We start from the raw sequence: 14,570 nt of genomic DNA, 5'->3' as shown, positions 1-14,570 counted from the left end.
CCTTAACCACTAAGCCATCTCTCCAGCCCTATAGTAGCTTCTTTTTTAAAATTTTTTTTATTTTTTATTTTTCAAGGTAGGGTCTCACTCTAGCCTAGGCTGACCTGGAATTCACTATGTAGTCTCAGGGTGGCCTAGAACTCACGGCAATCCTCCTACTTCTGCATCCCGAGTGCTGGGATTAAATGCACGCGCCACCACGCCCGGCAATAGTAGCTTCTTAATAAGTGTTCATTAGATGAATTATGGTGACATGCAGTTCATCCTTAAGGACATCAAACTCTGCTTCTCTTCTGGCTAGAACAGTTGGGGTCTCAACCCAGTCACCAGTTTTCTAGCAATCTCCCATTTTTGGTAGATATAGATTTCCATTGTCATCTTTTTTTAAAATGTTTTCATTTTGATAATTTTTATGTTTTGCAAACTTTTTTTTTTAAGTGATAGGGTCTCACTCACTCACAAGCTGGCTTCAAACTTCTGGGTTCAAGAGATCCTCCTGGATTGGCCTCCCAAGCAGCTAGGACTATGGGGCATACCGGTGCCTCTGACTCAATGCCACATCTTGATGTGAATAGTGGCTCCCAAATATAGTTGTGCCTTTATTGTATGTCTTTGTCTTTCATAGTCCCTGCATTTCAAGTAAGTAAATACATCTGAGTAAATCTATTCTCAGTAAATCAATATTTGGCCTCATGTGACCTAAATATACGTTACATGTTATTTGGCCATTTTTTAAATCAAAATACATCTGTAATCTAAAATATCCCCCAAAAAACAACATTTAAAGATTCATTATTTTACAATCACATACATATTTGATTTAGAAATTAATCCATGCTTTTAGTCATAGCATTTGGCTGAGGAAGGGGGTTCTCTGTGATTCAAGGCTAGTCTGGGACAACAGAGTGAGTTCCAGGTCAGCCTAGGCTAGAGTGAAACCCTGAGAAACTAAAACACTAACTAAATAAATTACTAACTAAAATAATTAATTCAGGAAACATTTAATAAGTACAAGATATCAAACTATAAATACCTGATATTCTATTTACATTAAATATTAATTGACTAAGGGTTGGTATATTTGATGACATTTTATTTTTATTTATTTGGCAGAGAGAGAGGGAGAGAGAGAGAAAAAAATGGGCACCCCAGGACCTGCAGCCACTGCAAATGAACTCCAGATGTGTGCACCCCTTTGTGCATCTGGCTAACGTGGGTCCTAGAGAATTGAACCAGGGTCCTTTGGCTTTGCAGGCAAATGCCTTAACTGCTAAGCCATCCCTGCAGCCCATGATGACATTTTAAGGAACTACATATTCAATTGAATCTGCTTTTTAAATAATTTTTGTTTATTTTTATTTGAGAGTGACAGGGAGAGAAAGAGGCAGATAGATAGATAGATAGATAGATAGATAGATAGATAGATAGAGAAAGAGAGAGAGAGAGAGAGAATGGGCATGCCAGGGCCTCCAGCCACTGTAAATGAACTCCATATGTGTGCGCCCCCTTGTGCATCTGACTTACATGGGTCCTGGGGAATCGAGCCTCGAACTGGGGTCCTTAGGCTTCACAGGCAAGCGCCTAACGGCTAAGCCATCTCTCCAGCCCTGTCTAAATATTTTAAAGGACATAATGGAATTATTTTAATATAAAGGAAATTATCGATGTTATAGTGTTACTAAAATTATGTAAGATTAGTAATATTTAACAATATTAAAATCTAAAGATAATAACGTAGACATTTTTTTCAAGTGGGGAAAAGTATAAGAGGGTTATTCGTATGAACTCAGTTATGGCAAGCGGAAGGTTAAATCTTGTTTGCCAGACTTGGGAGTGAGCATCTAGGCTATATGGTCCCAGGTCCAGGTCAGACCTGACTACTACACAGCTTCCACTGCGTGAGAGCACTGGCTCCTACAGCTCAGCATGTTTTGGTTTTATAATGATTTCACTGATAGCATGCAATTAGAAGAAAGACTTAGGAAAAAATTATTATTTTATAATATAACTCTCAAAAGTATACTTACTTAAGACATTTTTATCTAGCTTCTTACCCTAACCCATAAAAGCAAACTTCAAGACTTGGCTGGGTGTTTTGGCACACAGTTGTAGTCACAGTAGTCAGGAGGGCAAGGCAAGAAGGTCTTTTGTTCAAGGCCAGGCTGCACTATATAGTTAGACTCAGTCAAAAACAAACACAAAACATCATGACACATATGTGTGAAAAATACTATAAATACTATAAATAAACTGATTTGTATGTTAACCAAAAAATTAATAAAAAGCAAACATTTAAGCTACAGGTTTGTTCTCTGCCATTGACCACATCAAATTTCCCAGCAATCCTTGCACTGATGATATTCTGTATAGTTCTGCATTATTTGCATGAGCAAGGCTATAAATGGCTACTGTGTGTGGGTAAAACCAGACTATGTCTACACTGAGCAGACTATGTTCTTCAGTTTCTAGCTTTAAAAACTTTTAATGTAAGGGCTGGAGAGATGGCTTAGTGGTTAAGCGCTTGCCTGTGAAGCCTAAGGACCCTGGTTCGAGGCTCGGCTCCCCAGGTCCCACGTTAGCCAGATGCACAAGGGGGCGCACGAGTCTGGAGTTCGTTTGCAGAGGCTGGAAGCCCTGGTGCGCCCATTCTCTCTCTCTCCCTCTATCTGTCTTTCTCTCTGTGTCTGTTGCTCTCAAATAAATAAATAAAAATTAAAAAAAACTTTAATTTAATTTATTTGACAGAGACAGAGAAAGAGAAAAAAAAAACCAGGCAGATACAGAGAGACAGAGATGGGTGCACCAGAGCCTTCTGCTGCTGTAAATGAACTCCAGATGCATGCACCACTTTGTACATCTGGCTTATGTAGGTCTTGGGGAATCAAACCTAGGTCTTTTGGTTTTGCAGGAAAGTGCCTTAATTGCTAAGGCATCTCTCCAGCCCCAGTGGTTAGCTTTATATATTGTGTCATGAGATTTAAATTAAGATTCTTAAACTGAAACTATTTCTTTTTCAAGATAGGGTCTCTCTCTAGCCCAGGCTGACCTGGAATTCACTATATGTAGTCTCAGGGTGCCCTCGAACTCACAGTGATCCTCCTACCTCTGCCTACCTACTGCTGGGATTAAAGGTGTGCATCACCACGCCCAGCTCCTGAATCATTTTTGACATACAGTAAAAGGAGTACTTGTTCTGAGATTGGATAATATGTTTACAGAACTTGCTTCTCTCAGATGAAAAGAAATCATGCCCAGTCTTAACCCATCCATTGTGTTAAGTGGGGTATTCAAAATGAAAAGCCTCTCCACAAAAGCAGGCAGTTATATAGTTCTGTTAGCTTGTCTTCTGTCACAGTTGCCATGCTCATGACTAAACACATCAAATGATTTGTGTTTGCAACTCGTTATCTTAGAGGAAATTAGCACAAATTCCACACAGTTCATTGGGACATAAATGAGTAAGACCAAGGGTACTAGTATAATATGGGTACAGGTATGCTTTTCACTCAGAGAGTGATAGAAAGCTTTGTGTTATGTTTCTTTTCTTTTTCTGTCTGAAATCACTTTGTTAGATTTCATACATTGACACCAGAAGATGGAAGATGTGAAGAACAGCAAGACATAAAAGAACAACCATTGGGCTGGAGAGATGGCTTAGCGGTTAAGCGCTTGCCTGTGAAGCCTAAGGACCCTGGTTTGAGGCTCAGTTCCCCAGGTCCCACATTAGCCAGATGCACAAGGGGGGCACGCGTCTGGAGTTCGTTTGCAGAGGCTGGAAGCCCTGGCGCTCCCATTCTCTCTCTCTCTCCCTCTATCTGTCTTTCTCTCTGTGTCTGTTGCTCTTAAATAAATAAATAAATAAATAAATAAATAAATAAATAAATAAAAATTAAAAAAAAAAAAGAACAACCATTGCTGGCATTGCTAAGATGCTATCTTTTCATGACTTGTCTTAGGTCCTGGATACTGTATGGGAATTGGACCCCTCATATCCCATGGCAGATTCCTGTGGATGGGGATTGGCAGTGCTTGCAACTACTACAACAAGATGTATGGAGAATTCATGAGAGTCTGGATCAGTGGAGAGGAAACACTCATTATCAGCAAGTGAGTCTCAGAATAATCAGAGACAGGGCTGAGGGCTAGCTCAGTGAGAGTGTGTGCTGATCATGTGTAAGACCCTGGGACTGAGTCCCAGCATCCAAATAATGATAATAGACATGATTTTAAGATCAAGGGAGGTAGTCTTTTCTATTAAATAATATTTTGATATCTTGATTACTTTGTAAGGTGATATTTTTCCTATAGAAATGAAGGTGATAAATATCCATGTAACAATCTAACACTGCTGGCAAGCAAAAATAACTAAGTTTTCTTGGAGTTGAATTCAGTAGCACAAATGAACAAACTCCAAATGCCTTAAAAACAAAACAAAGCAAAAGCAGAAGTTTTCAGTGTGCTTCTCCTATACTGAGCACCTATATGACATCAGACCGCAAATCAACCAGCTGCTGCCCTCCAATTAATGACTGCATGTCAGTGTCCTGGCTGGGCCATCTCAAACAAATCAGGTTGCATTCGAATTCACAGAGATCATCCTACCTCAGCTTCCCGGTTGCTGGGGTTAAAGGTGTGTGCCACTACAGAATTAACCTTAAACAAGTCAAGATGGATATTGCCCATTAAAAAATAAAATCTGTCCTCCCCACATTGTTACATATGTTCTGGATTACCTTAGCAGATCCAATTTACTCTAATTAATCATTTGTCTAATTAACCAATTGTCTATGAAGAATGAGCTCTGCTTTTCTTATTTACTAGTTTTATTGTCTATTGAACTTAGAAAATGGAGAAGTGGAAAGAAGTAAAAGAAGTTATTAGACTGTCACTATCTAGAGATTTAGTGTTTCTACCCTACCCTGACATACTAAACAAGAAAGTCTGGGCTAGCTCCTCCTAGAATAGTTCAAGTCAGGTGATTATGATGTACTCTCAAGTTGGAAAAATATTGCCCCAATAGCTAGTTCACAATTGCGCTTTGATTTTATTTGTTCTGGCCTATTGAGCTCTGGTCAGTGGGATATGTCCAAGTTTAATACACTACTCATATATCCTCAGTGCTTTAGTTGTCCCTTTTTCAGTTGCTATGCTCTCAAAAATGTCCCAGAATTAATGGCATTTGGGCTGGGGGAGTTGAGAAATCCACTCCTGCATTTTCATTCCTTAGCACAGCAAGCTTCCAGGCCCACTCTATTCAGTTCCTGCCTCCCTTTACCTGTTTCACTTGACAAACAAGTGAAGTAAGCCTGGGGCTATTTATCGAAAAGCATAGCTGCCTGGATCTTGGGGCCTGGAGTGGTGGTTCTCTCCTGGCAACATATGAGAGTTGCCCAGGATCATCTGGAAGTTCCAGTGCCTGAGCTGTGGGATTAAGAGTCTCTGTGTGTACAGACACTAGTACTATTTAAGGTTTTCAGATGATTCCAGTAGGCTGCAGAGCTTAGGAACCTCCTACCTGTAAAGAAGAAATGAGAAAGAAGTTTCTGGGGAAAGTGGGCCTTTCTCTGGGACTAGGAGAAACAGCTAAGCAGGGTTGGAGTGGCATTATTCTTGAGTCTACCCAAGGTGATGGTAATATAAAGCAAGTGATGGACTTGAGAACAAAGTACCAGGCAGAACTTCATTCTAGATAGGGGACACTTGGAAACTTAGGTCAGTGGAATAATTCCTTGGATGCCCAAATACCACTACGAAAGTGGAGTTCTTGTCACAGTCAGGGTGGCATCTGGATCATTCTGCTTGTCTTCATTAAGAAAGTAACCTTTGACTCCCTCCAGCTCAGACACTGATTCATGCAGAGACAGGGGCACAACCTGCTCTGCTCCCACCTTCAGCTCTTTCAGTTCCTTCCTTGTCTGTTCTCTCAGGCTTTCCACTTGTTGGAGTCTTTGTGTTCTTCTTAATTGCCTCAGAGCAGCTCCATTTTGTTGTTAAAGACTGAGCTCTCCTCAGGAATAGGGCATGTTTGTCCCTTTCTCTTCTCCTTGCCCGCTCTTCAAGTCCTTTCCAGAACTACCTGTACCTCTTGAAAAGACCCCACTGGGTCTCAGAAAGCTTTTTATTTTGACTTGAATAGTTTACAAGATTTTCTTTTCTTTCTAAAAGTTTGAGGTCTATAGTCACTAGAACTGTGTAAGATTGTAGTCCAATTTTTTCCAAGCAGCTCAGTCCCAAAGGGGTATGTGATATAGAACTTCAGAGAAGGAGGTCAACAGAGTGCTTCTGACATGCTGCCTGGACAACCTAGACCTTTGATATAAGGTTCTGAGGCATATTAGGGATCTGTAGATAAGGTTTTCATAGTGTTCTTGGGCAGCTGAACCCCATGGCAGGGTCTACAAATACACTATATATCTGCTATATGTGTATACATTAGTTTTTGTCATGTATACAAAAATGGAATTTGAGTAACATCTATAAGAAACACTTCCTTAGGCAATTTTGTTGTGAAAACATCATATATGTACTTACACTAAGATGGTCACATATAATTAGGTGACATAATCTTATGCAGCCACTATTACCTGTGCTGGCACTTACTGGTATGCCATTATGCAGTGTGTATCAAAAGATGACCAACTGTTCAGTTTGTCCAAAACTAGAGGTGTGGATTCTGAAAGCTGAGCCAGTCCTGAGGAAGCCAGGTAGATATGTAGTGTGTAGGGGAAAAAAGTAGTGAAGGGCATGGGGGAGGACTAACAGTAGGGATTGTGTTATATTGTATGTGGGTAGTTTGAGGCAGGCTTAATCAGGAAGATAACATTTGAATAAAGACTTAAAGGAAGTGACCATGTAGAAATATGGGAAAAATATATTCCAAAGAGAGGGAACAGCAAGTATGAAGGCGCTGAGGCAGGAGGCTTCTTTTTTTCTTCTTTTGAAAAGTTTGAGGTCTATTGTCATTACAATTGATTCCAGAATGACTGAGGGTAAGTATTGGGGAAATGAAATTAAAGAGATAATATGGTGCCAGATCAGGTTGGGCCTTGCAGGAGATTTACCCTAATGAATGAGATGGGAAGCCATTGAAGACTTGGAACAGAGAATGACCTATCTGACTCATTCATGTTTCAGCAGAGTAATTTTGGTTACTTTGTTGAGAGTTCATGATGAAAGGTGGGCTAGGGGCACAGAAGGACCAGCTTGGCAAAAAGATGAGCATTTCTGAGCCCAAGATTAATACCATGCCCGTCCCCAGACATACTGGACTGGAAATACCTAGTGGACTAATAGGGTGTTGAAGAGGGTTTTGAGCTGAGATCCTTGTAGTTCGAAGGAGTCGGAAACTAGCAAAAGAGATGGAGAGGGCTGGAGAGATGGCGTAGCGGTTAAGCGCTTGCCTATGAAGCCTAAGGACCCCGGTTCGAGGCTCGGTTCCCCAGGTCCCACGTTAGCCAGATGCACAAGGGGGCGCACGCGTCTGGAGTTCGTTTGCAGAGGCTGGAAGCCCTGGCGTGCCCATTCTCTTTCTCTCCCTCTACCTGTCTTTCTCTCTGTGTCTGTCGCTCTCAAATAAATAAATAAAATTTAAAAAAAAAAAAAGAGATGGAGAAAGAGACCACCTGAGGGTGGTGGTCAGGAAGCAGATGAGGAATGGACAGCAGGTAGGAGGGTTACTGTCAACCCTGTTCATTTTGGCCACTGGAGACTTAAGCACTGTTCTTAGAGAGATCATGGGCAACTTTAATGAGAGCAATTTTAGTGGAATGGTGGAGAGCAAAAGTCTGATCATGGGAGCAAATGGGAGGTGATGAGTCAGAGGCACCAAAGGAGTTTGGCATAGGGAGGCAGACAGAGATGGACAGGAGCTAGGGCACAACACTGTCACAGGCATGTTGATAGTTACAGCTGAGAAACTGTGCCATTTGAGCTGTGGTAGTAATAGTGAATACACAGGGAGGCTGCTGATGAATAAGAATGGCCATGCTATATGAGAGGCAAAAGGGTTCCAGAGGCAATGGATGTGTTGGCCTTGACTAGGGATATGAAATTCAAGTATAGTAACTGGAGGGATGGCTAAACAGATGGCATGGATACTGGGGATTTTATTGTAGTTGCTACTAGTTTCTCAGGAAAATAAGAAGTAAAGATTTTATCCTGCATGTGGGGTGATATTATAGTCAAACAAGATTTAGAAAGGAAATGGATTAGGGAGGTGGGATGGAATGGCCAGCTATGCTGAGGGACCACTTGAATTTAACTGAGACCTGCGTGTGTGACCTATAAGCATAGGGTAAGTGAAGCGTTCGATTTAGCCAAATTTAATCACATGGTCAGAGTGAGTATAATTTTTTATTTATAAAGGTTGTTGTATTTAAGCCTGGAGAGTATAAGAAGGGAAAGGGCAGTAGGAAGGGATAGCATTGATGGAATGCATAGGCAAGTGTGTGTTTGTTGCCACAAAATTTATTAATTGCCTCCTCCTCTTTATCTCACTCAGCCACAGCTTCCCACTTCCCAATGGGCATCTAGGTTCTTGGCTAGTCTTCCTTGTGAATACACAGCAGGGTTGCCCACTTTGCAGATGGAGTTTTGCCTCAGTCATGTTTGAAAGAAGAATGCCCATTGACCAGACACTTTACATAACACACAGTCCCTTTAAGTTTGGGGATTCAGCTGGTATCTCTTCAGTGCTGAGAAATTTTCAAGCAGGGTATTTCCTTCTGCCAGAGTTACTGGTAGGGTCTAGGTGGGGCTGGTTCTGTTTGATGCCAGGACTCCTTGCTCTTCACCCTCCTTCACTTATCTGATTTAGTCTGCTTAACTTGACCAGAACTCACTTTGATAAATGACCTTGATTTAAACTGACTTTGGTAGTCTGTCACACTTCTTGGCACTACCTCTTCTGCCTATTACTAGAAATGTCTGAGGAACCAACTGAAAATAGCTGAAATGTTGGCGCCCTCTAAAGGACACATAGATTTTAAGTTAACTACAGTAAGATTTGGAGTTTCTTACTTTTAAAAATCCATTAAAACTAAAAGCCAAAAGAAGAGGAGCAATGCTTTGCAATGCAGTCTTATGGATACAAAGTGGCTGTGGCATTATGATCTCACAGTGGCTGATGCTACCTATACAAAGAGACTAGTTGGAAAGAGGAAGGGATTCAGTGAAGGAAAGATTTGGGAGGGGAAACGGGAGGGTGATGTGAGGGGATTGTCCTCATGGTATATTGTCTATATGTACTCACAACTTTTGAAAAATTGATTAAAATTTTCTCCAGAGAAATGCCAACATGATATAGTGTACAAAACTCCTAAAATCCAGAGCAGAAAAATATTATCCTACTTATCCTGTAAGAAGTTTAGATATGATTTTGTGAACAAAGAATATAAAAATTACCTTGTGCTTGAATTTTAGATAAGGAAAGAAAAGCCAGCCATAGCTTTCAAATTATTACTAACAATTTCAGACATTTATATAGAGTGATTTTTCTACATAGACGAAATTTGAAGTGTCAATATATTGCATACAAACTGAAGCACCTAAAATTTTCTTGCTAAGAAGAGGAAAACTTGTCTAAAATTGGGGTCATTTGATAAAATGGTTGAATCACTGGGAGTTAAATAAAGAGTATATGTAATTGGATTGTGTTTTGATTTAAATTTTTTTTTCTGTAGTAAAGATCAACTACAGTTATTTATATAATAATCATGTGTTGATTTCTGAGTACTGCTATTACTTTGGAACCTGTCACAGCCCTGGAGTTTGACTAACACAGACCATAGTCTACACATTCCAGCCAAGGCAGAGTTTAGTTAGCTTAGTATCTTCCATGCGACTTTGTCCTGACAGGAATATGACCTCATCAAGGCATGGTGTCCACTCTGGAAGGGAGAAGCAAGTGTGAGCATAACATCTGTAGCCCTGGCTGAGCATCGCTTGTGGGTACTATTGTAGCCATTCCTAATCTTTGAGAATTATGTTGGTCTGAAGGCTTCTACAGGAAGAGAATTTGCAGTAAAGTGGGGAGGGAGAAACAATGTGGCAGAGAATACATAAAAACTTGCATAAACAGGGCATCATGGCACATGCCTTTAATACCAGCACTTGTAGAGGTAGGAGGATCGCTGTGAGTTCGAGGCCAGCCTGAGACTACATAGTGAATTCCAGATCAGCCTGAGCTAGAGCGAGATCCTACCTCAAAACCACCCCTACAAAAAAAACTTGCATAAGCATAAGTTTACCAAAATTAAAAAGTAGAACAACATCTGAAATAAAGATAATATCAATGACATTTCATGCATCTTGAATTTGCATTACTGGGCCCCATACAAACTACACTATCAATGGCTCACCACATCCTGTATCATAGGAGAGCTCTGAAGTCCTGGAGACTTGACTTGATAAATCATGATGGAATACAAAGATTAGAAATAACTTTTTTTTATTGTCACAGTAAACCTTCCAGACCAGTCCACCCAGGCCCTGGCCAAGCTCAGGGCCAGAAGTGCTTAAGGAGAGGTACTAAAGATTTTTGTTGGGGAACTGAGCGGACACTCTGGAGGGATGGGTGGCACTAAGTAAAAAACCTAGATCCAGACTGATAAAGTAAGCCTTCCAGAATTCCAGAAGATCCAAATTCTTCTGCTTACTCTTGCAGAATAGGGCATTATCTAGGGTAAGGCTAGATACTACCTAGGAGGCTAGTGGCTCTCAGGACTCTGGTGTTATGGACGATTCTGCTGCATGATTAAAGCTATGGTTCCAGTGGAATATAACATGTTGGTAACTTTAGAGAGGATAGAAACTAAAGGATGCTATGTGTTTTCTATCTTTGCTTAAACAAGGAGTTGGTAGGTAGAAATAATTTAACTGGACAAGGATGTTCTCATGCTAATAGGTGCCCCTATTCAATGTGAATACTAGAAATCATGGTTTGCCTTTCAATACACATTATTGGCTAAGACAGACAATATCATCAAAATTTATAAAAACCAAGGTTGGCTTTCCTTACAGGTCTTCCAGCATGTTCCATGTAATGAAGCACAATAACTACATCTCCCGATTTGGCAGCAAGCGCGGGCTGCAATGTATTGGTATGCATGAGAATGGTATCATATTTAACAATAATCCAGCTCTCTGGAAAGCAATTCGTCCTTTCTTTATGAAAGGTAAGCAGGAACTTGGTCACATTCTTGTCTTTGGCCCGTGAATATGCCTTTTTCGTGAAATCATGCTTTAAATTTCACTGCCTCCCAGTTTTGAAATAGTAATGAAAAAGGGCTGATATTCTTTTATCTTTAGTATATATTAAGTATCATCCTAAACAATTGACATTCTAATCCCACAGAAACCTCCTATGGTGAATACTCTTACCACCTGTATTATACGGGTAAGAAAACTGAGGCTTAAATAGATTAAGTCACTTGCCCAAGATTCCAACATTAGTAAACAGTGTCCCTTGGTATATAACCCCAGAGCCACATTTATAACCACTGTAGATTCTTTCTTTTTTGTTGATTTATGAAACAACTTAATGAATGTGAAAAAGAGATGGACTTGTCTGCTTTGGGTCATTTAAATTAAGATGGTATGTTAGCTGTATGTTTGATTTAGAGATGACCAAACAACACATTGGATGAATTACTGTCTGACAGGTTATATGTTTTGGAGAAAACACTCTGCGAACGAAGTGAGAGAATTTTAGCTGAAAGAAATACTCTATATATTGTTTCTCCCAGCCTCTGAATTTTGTAGTTGAGGAAACAAGCCCCAGAGAGGTTGAGATTGGTGCCCAACAGCAGAGACCTGATCCCAAAGTCTCCTTACCTGGTGCTTTCCTCATATTACATTATGCTGGACATGATATATGGCAAACTTTTAACACTAATGTCAAGCACCAAGAAAGATAGTCATATCTTGAGAATTTTGAAAGTGATAGCATCTAGAGCTGGATAAGTTTTAGGTCTGATCTGGGATCACTGGTATTCCTCCTTTGAACCAGTCTGAATAGTGAACTTCAATGCCCTTTGCATGGCTATGAGACAGGGATAAACAAGGCCTTGAGCCCAGTTAACACTGAGGCCATTGGTCACCAATGCTCAGCAAACACTCTGTTATAGACCCCAGTGTATTCATTTGCTTCCTAGGACTAAGCATTTCAAATGATCCATTTATTATCTCTCAACAGACTCAAATCATGGTGTTGGAAAGGCTGCTTGGAGACTTTTTCAGGCAGGGAATCTTTGTTTCTAGAGGCCACCCTTATTACTTGGCAGGTGGTCTAAAGCTTCTCACATCATATTTCACTGCCCTTCTTCTACCCTCATATCTCCCCTGGCTTTGACCTCAGCCAAGGCAGTTTTCTCACCAAGACTCTCAGAATGAGTTTAGGTTCACCTTGATAATCCAAAACAATCTCCTCTAGAGGACCTTCGCTTTAATCATATATGTCAAGTCCTTTGCTCCATGTAACATATTAATGGGTTCTGGAGTTAGGAAGCTAAACAACTTTGGACTATTTTTTCTGCCCATTACTCATACTGAAGCAGATCAATCTCTCTGTGCCTTACAAGACTACAGAATGAATTAATGGGAAAAAGGATAGGAATCAGGATACAGGTCACAAGTTCAGATCTCAGTGCTGCCATTAACTAGCTACAGGACCTTGGGTAAGCCACTTAGTGCCTTTGTGTTACAGTTCTCTGATCCATAGAAGCTGTTAAATATTGTAGAACTTGGGCTTTGGAGCTATCGTGAAGAACAAAGTAAATAATGTTGTATGACTCCATAGAAATGCAAGTTTCATTTTACTTTGTCATTTGACCCAGGCTTATTAGGACTATGACAATAAGTATTTAGGAATAGTTAACTTTCATATACAAATATCCTGTACTCTCACATCCAAGAATTAATATAATCTCTAAACTCATCCATTTGTTTAATAAACTACTGTTCTCATCATGGAACTAGTAGCCAACAATTGAGGCATGGTCCCTGTGCTTGAGGAACCTGTAATTAAAGGACTGGGGAAGGTGAGAAGGAGCAGGCCAGCAAGGTTCTGTAAGGTACACGTGTGCACACTGCTACAGAGAAAAGATATATGGGCTACCCAAAGGCACTGAGGAGCCAACGAAGATTTTTATAGTAGTAGATGCTATGATAAATTTGAGAGAAGTAAAATCTACCTAATTAAGAATGTGGGCTGGAGAGATGGCTTAGCGGTTAAGCACTTGCCTGTGAAGCCTAAGGACCTCGGTTCAAGGCTTGATTCCCCAGGACCCACGTTAGCCAGATGCACAAGGGGGCGCACGCGTCTGGAGTTCGTTTGCAGTGGCTGGAAGCCCTGGCGCACCCATTCTCTCTCTCTCTCTCTCTCTCTCTCTGCCTCTTTCTCTCTCTGTCACTCTCAAGTAAATAAATAAAAAAAATGAACAAAAAAAATTAAAAAAAAGAATGTGTAATAAAGAAAGACTTTGTAAGAGCAAAGAATAGGTCATTTTAAGGCAGAAAGGGATAGCTCATTGTGACGTATCCAAGGACCTGCCAGAAGTACCTGGTGCCTTGCAGAGATGAGGCCAAGGGAAAGGCAGGGCCAGGAGTTGAGCTTATCTAAAGTTTTGAGGAAGCACTAAATATTTTAGACAAAATGATATAATCATGTGCAAAATATAATGTTAATTGGAAGGGAACAAGATTATGCACAATGAAAACAACTGGGAGCTGCTGCAGTCCTGGGTTGTGGGGGGCGGGGACACAGGCGCAGGAAGTGTTCAAGAGGAGAGCTTAACAGTACTCGGGACTTAAATTCACCAAAACATCTTTGAAGGTTTATTTTTTAGACTAGCCCTATATACACAAGATCAGATTTTCTGATAAAAATGCTACAGAACTGGACCCAAGTTAAATGTCAAAACAAACAGACAAACAAACAAAAAAAACAGGTTAATTGCTTATTGAAAAAGTACATTGTGGTGCCTGGCACTTTTTTTTTAATTAATTAATTTATTTATTTATTTGAGAGCGACAGACACAGAGAGAAAGACAGAGGGGGAGAGAGAATGGGCGCGCCAGGGCTTCCAGCCTCTGCAAACGAACGCCAGACGCGTGCGCCCCCTTGTGCATCTGGCTAACGTGGGACCTGGGGAACCGAGCCTCGAACCAGGGTCCTTAGGCTTCACAGGCAAGCGCTTAACCACTAAGCCATCTCTCCAGCCCCCTGGCACTTTTATGGATGATTTTTTTTTAAATTATTTATTTATTTATTTGAGAGTGACAGACAGAGAGAAAGACAGATAGAGGGAGAGAGAGAGAATGGGCGCGCCAGGGCTTCCAGCCTCTGCAAACGAACTCCAGACGCGTGCGCCCCCATGTGCATCTGGCTAACATGGGACCTGGGGAACCGAGCCTCGAACCGGGGTCCTTAGGCTTCACAGGCAAGCGCTTAACCACTAAGCTGTCTCTCCAGCCCTTATGGATGATTTTAACTAGCAAGGTAAGTGCCTATTTATAGAAAAATCAAGAAAATACAGAAAAGACATAAAGAAAAATATAATTTTTACCCTACT

General features: G+C 40.7%; 1 protein-coding gene across 1 annotated transcript in view; it reads left to right on the top strand.

Annotated features, from left to right (window-relative positions):
• Window positions 1-14,570, top strand: part of LOC101611787 (aromatase) — a 56,026-nt gene that overhangs the window by 30,963 nt on the left and 10,493 nt on the right. Inside the window, exons 3-4 of the mRNA XM_004662469.2 lie at window positions 3,957-4,107; window positions 11,020-11,174. Of these exons, the coding sequence (XP_004662526.2) occupies window positions 3,957-4,107; window positions 11,020-11,174 (306 nt within the window). The remainder of the gene's footprint in view (window positions 1-3,956; window positions 4,108-11,019; window positions 11,175-14,570) is intronic.

This window comes from Jaculus jaculus, chromosome 10 (assembly GCF_020740685.1).
Source record: "Jaculus jaculus isolate mJacJac1 chromosome 10, mJacJac1.mat.Y.cur, whole genome shotgun sequence".
Taxonomy (NCBI): domain Eukaryota; kingdom Metazoa; phylum Chordata; class Mammalia; order Rodentia; family Dipodidae; genus Jaculus; species Jaculus jaculus.
Note: the sequence above shows the minus strand (reverse complement) of the source record. Positions and strands in the feature narration are given on the sequence as shown.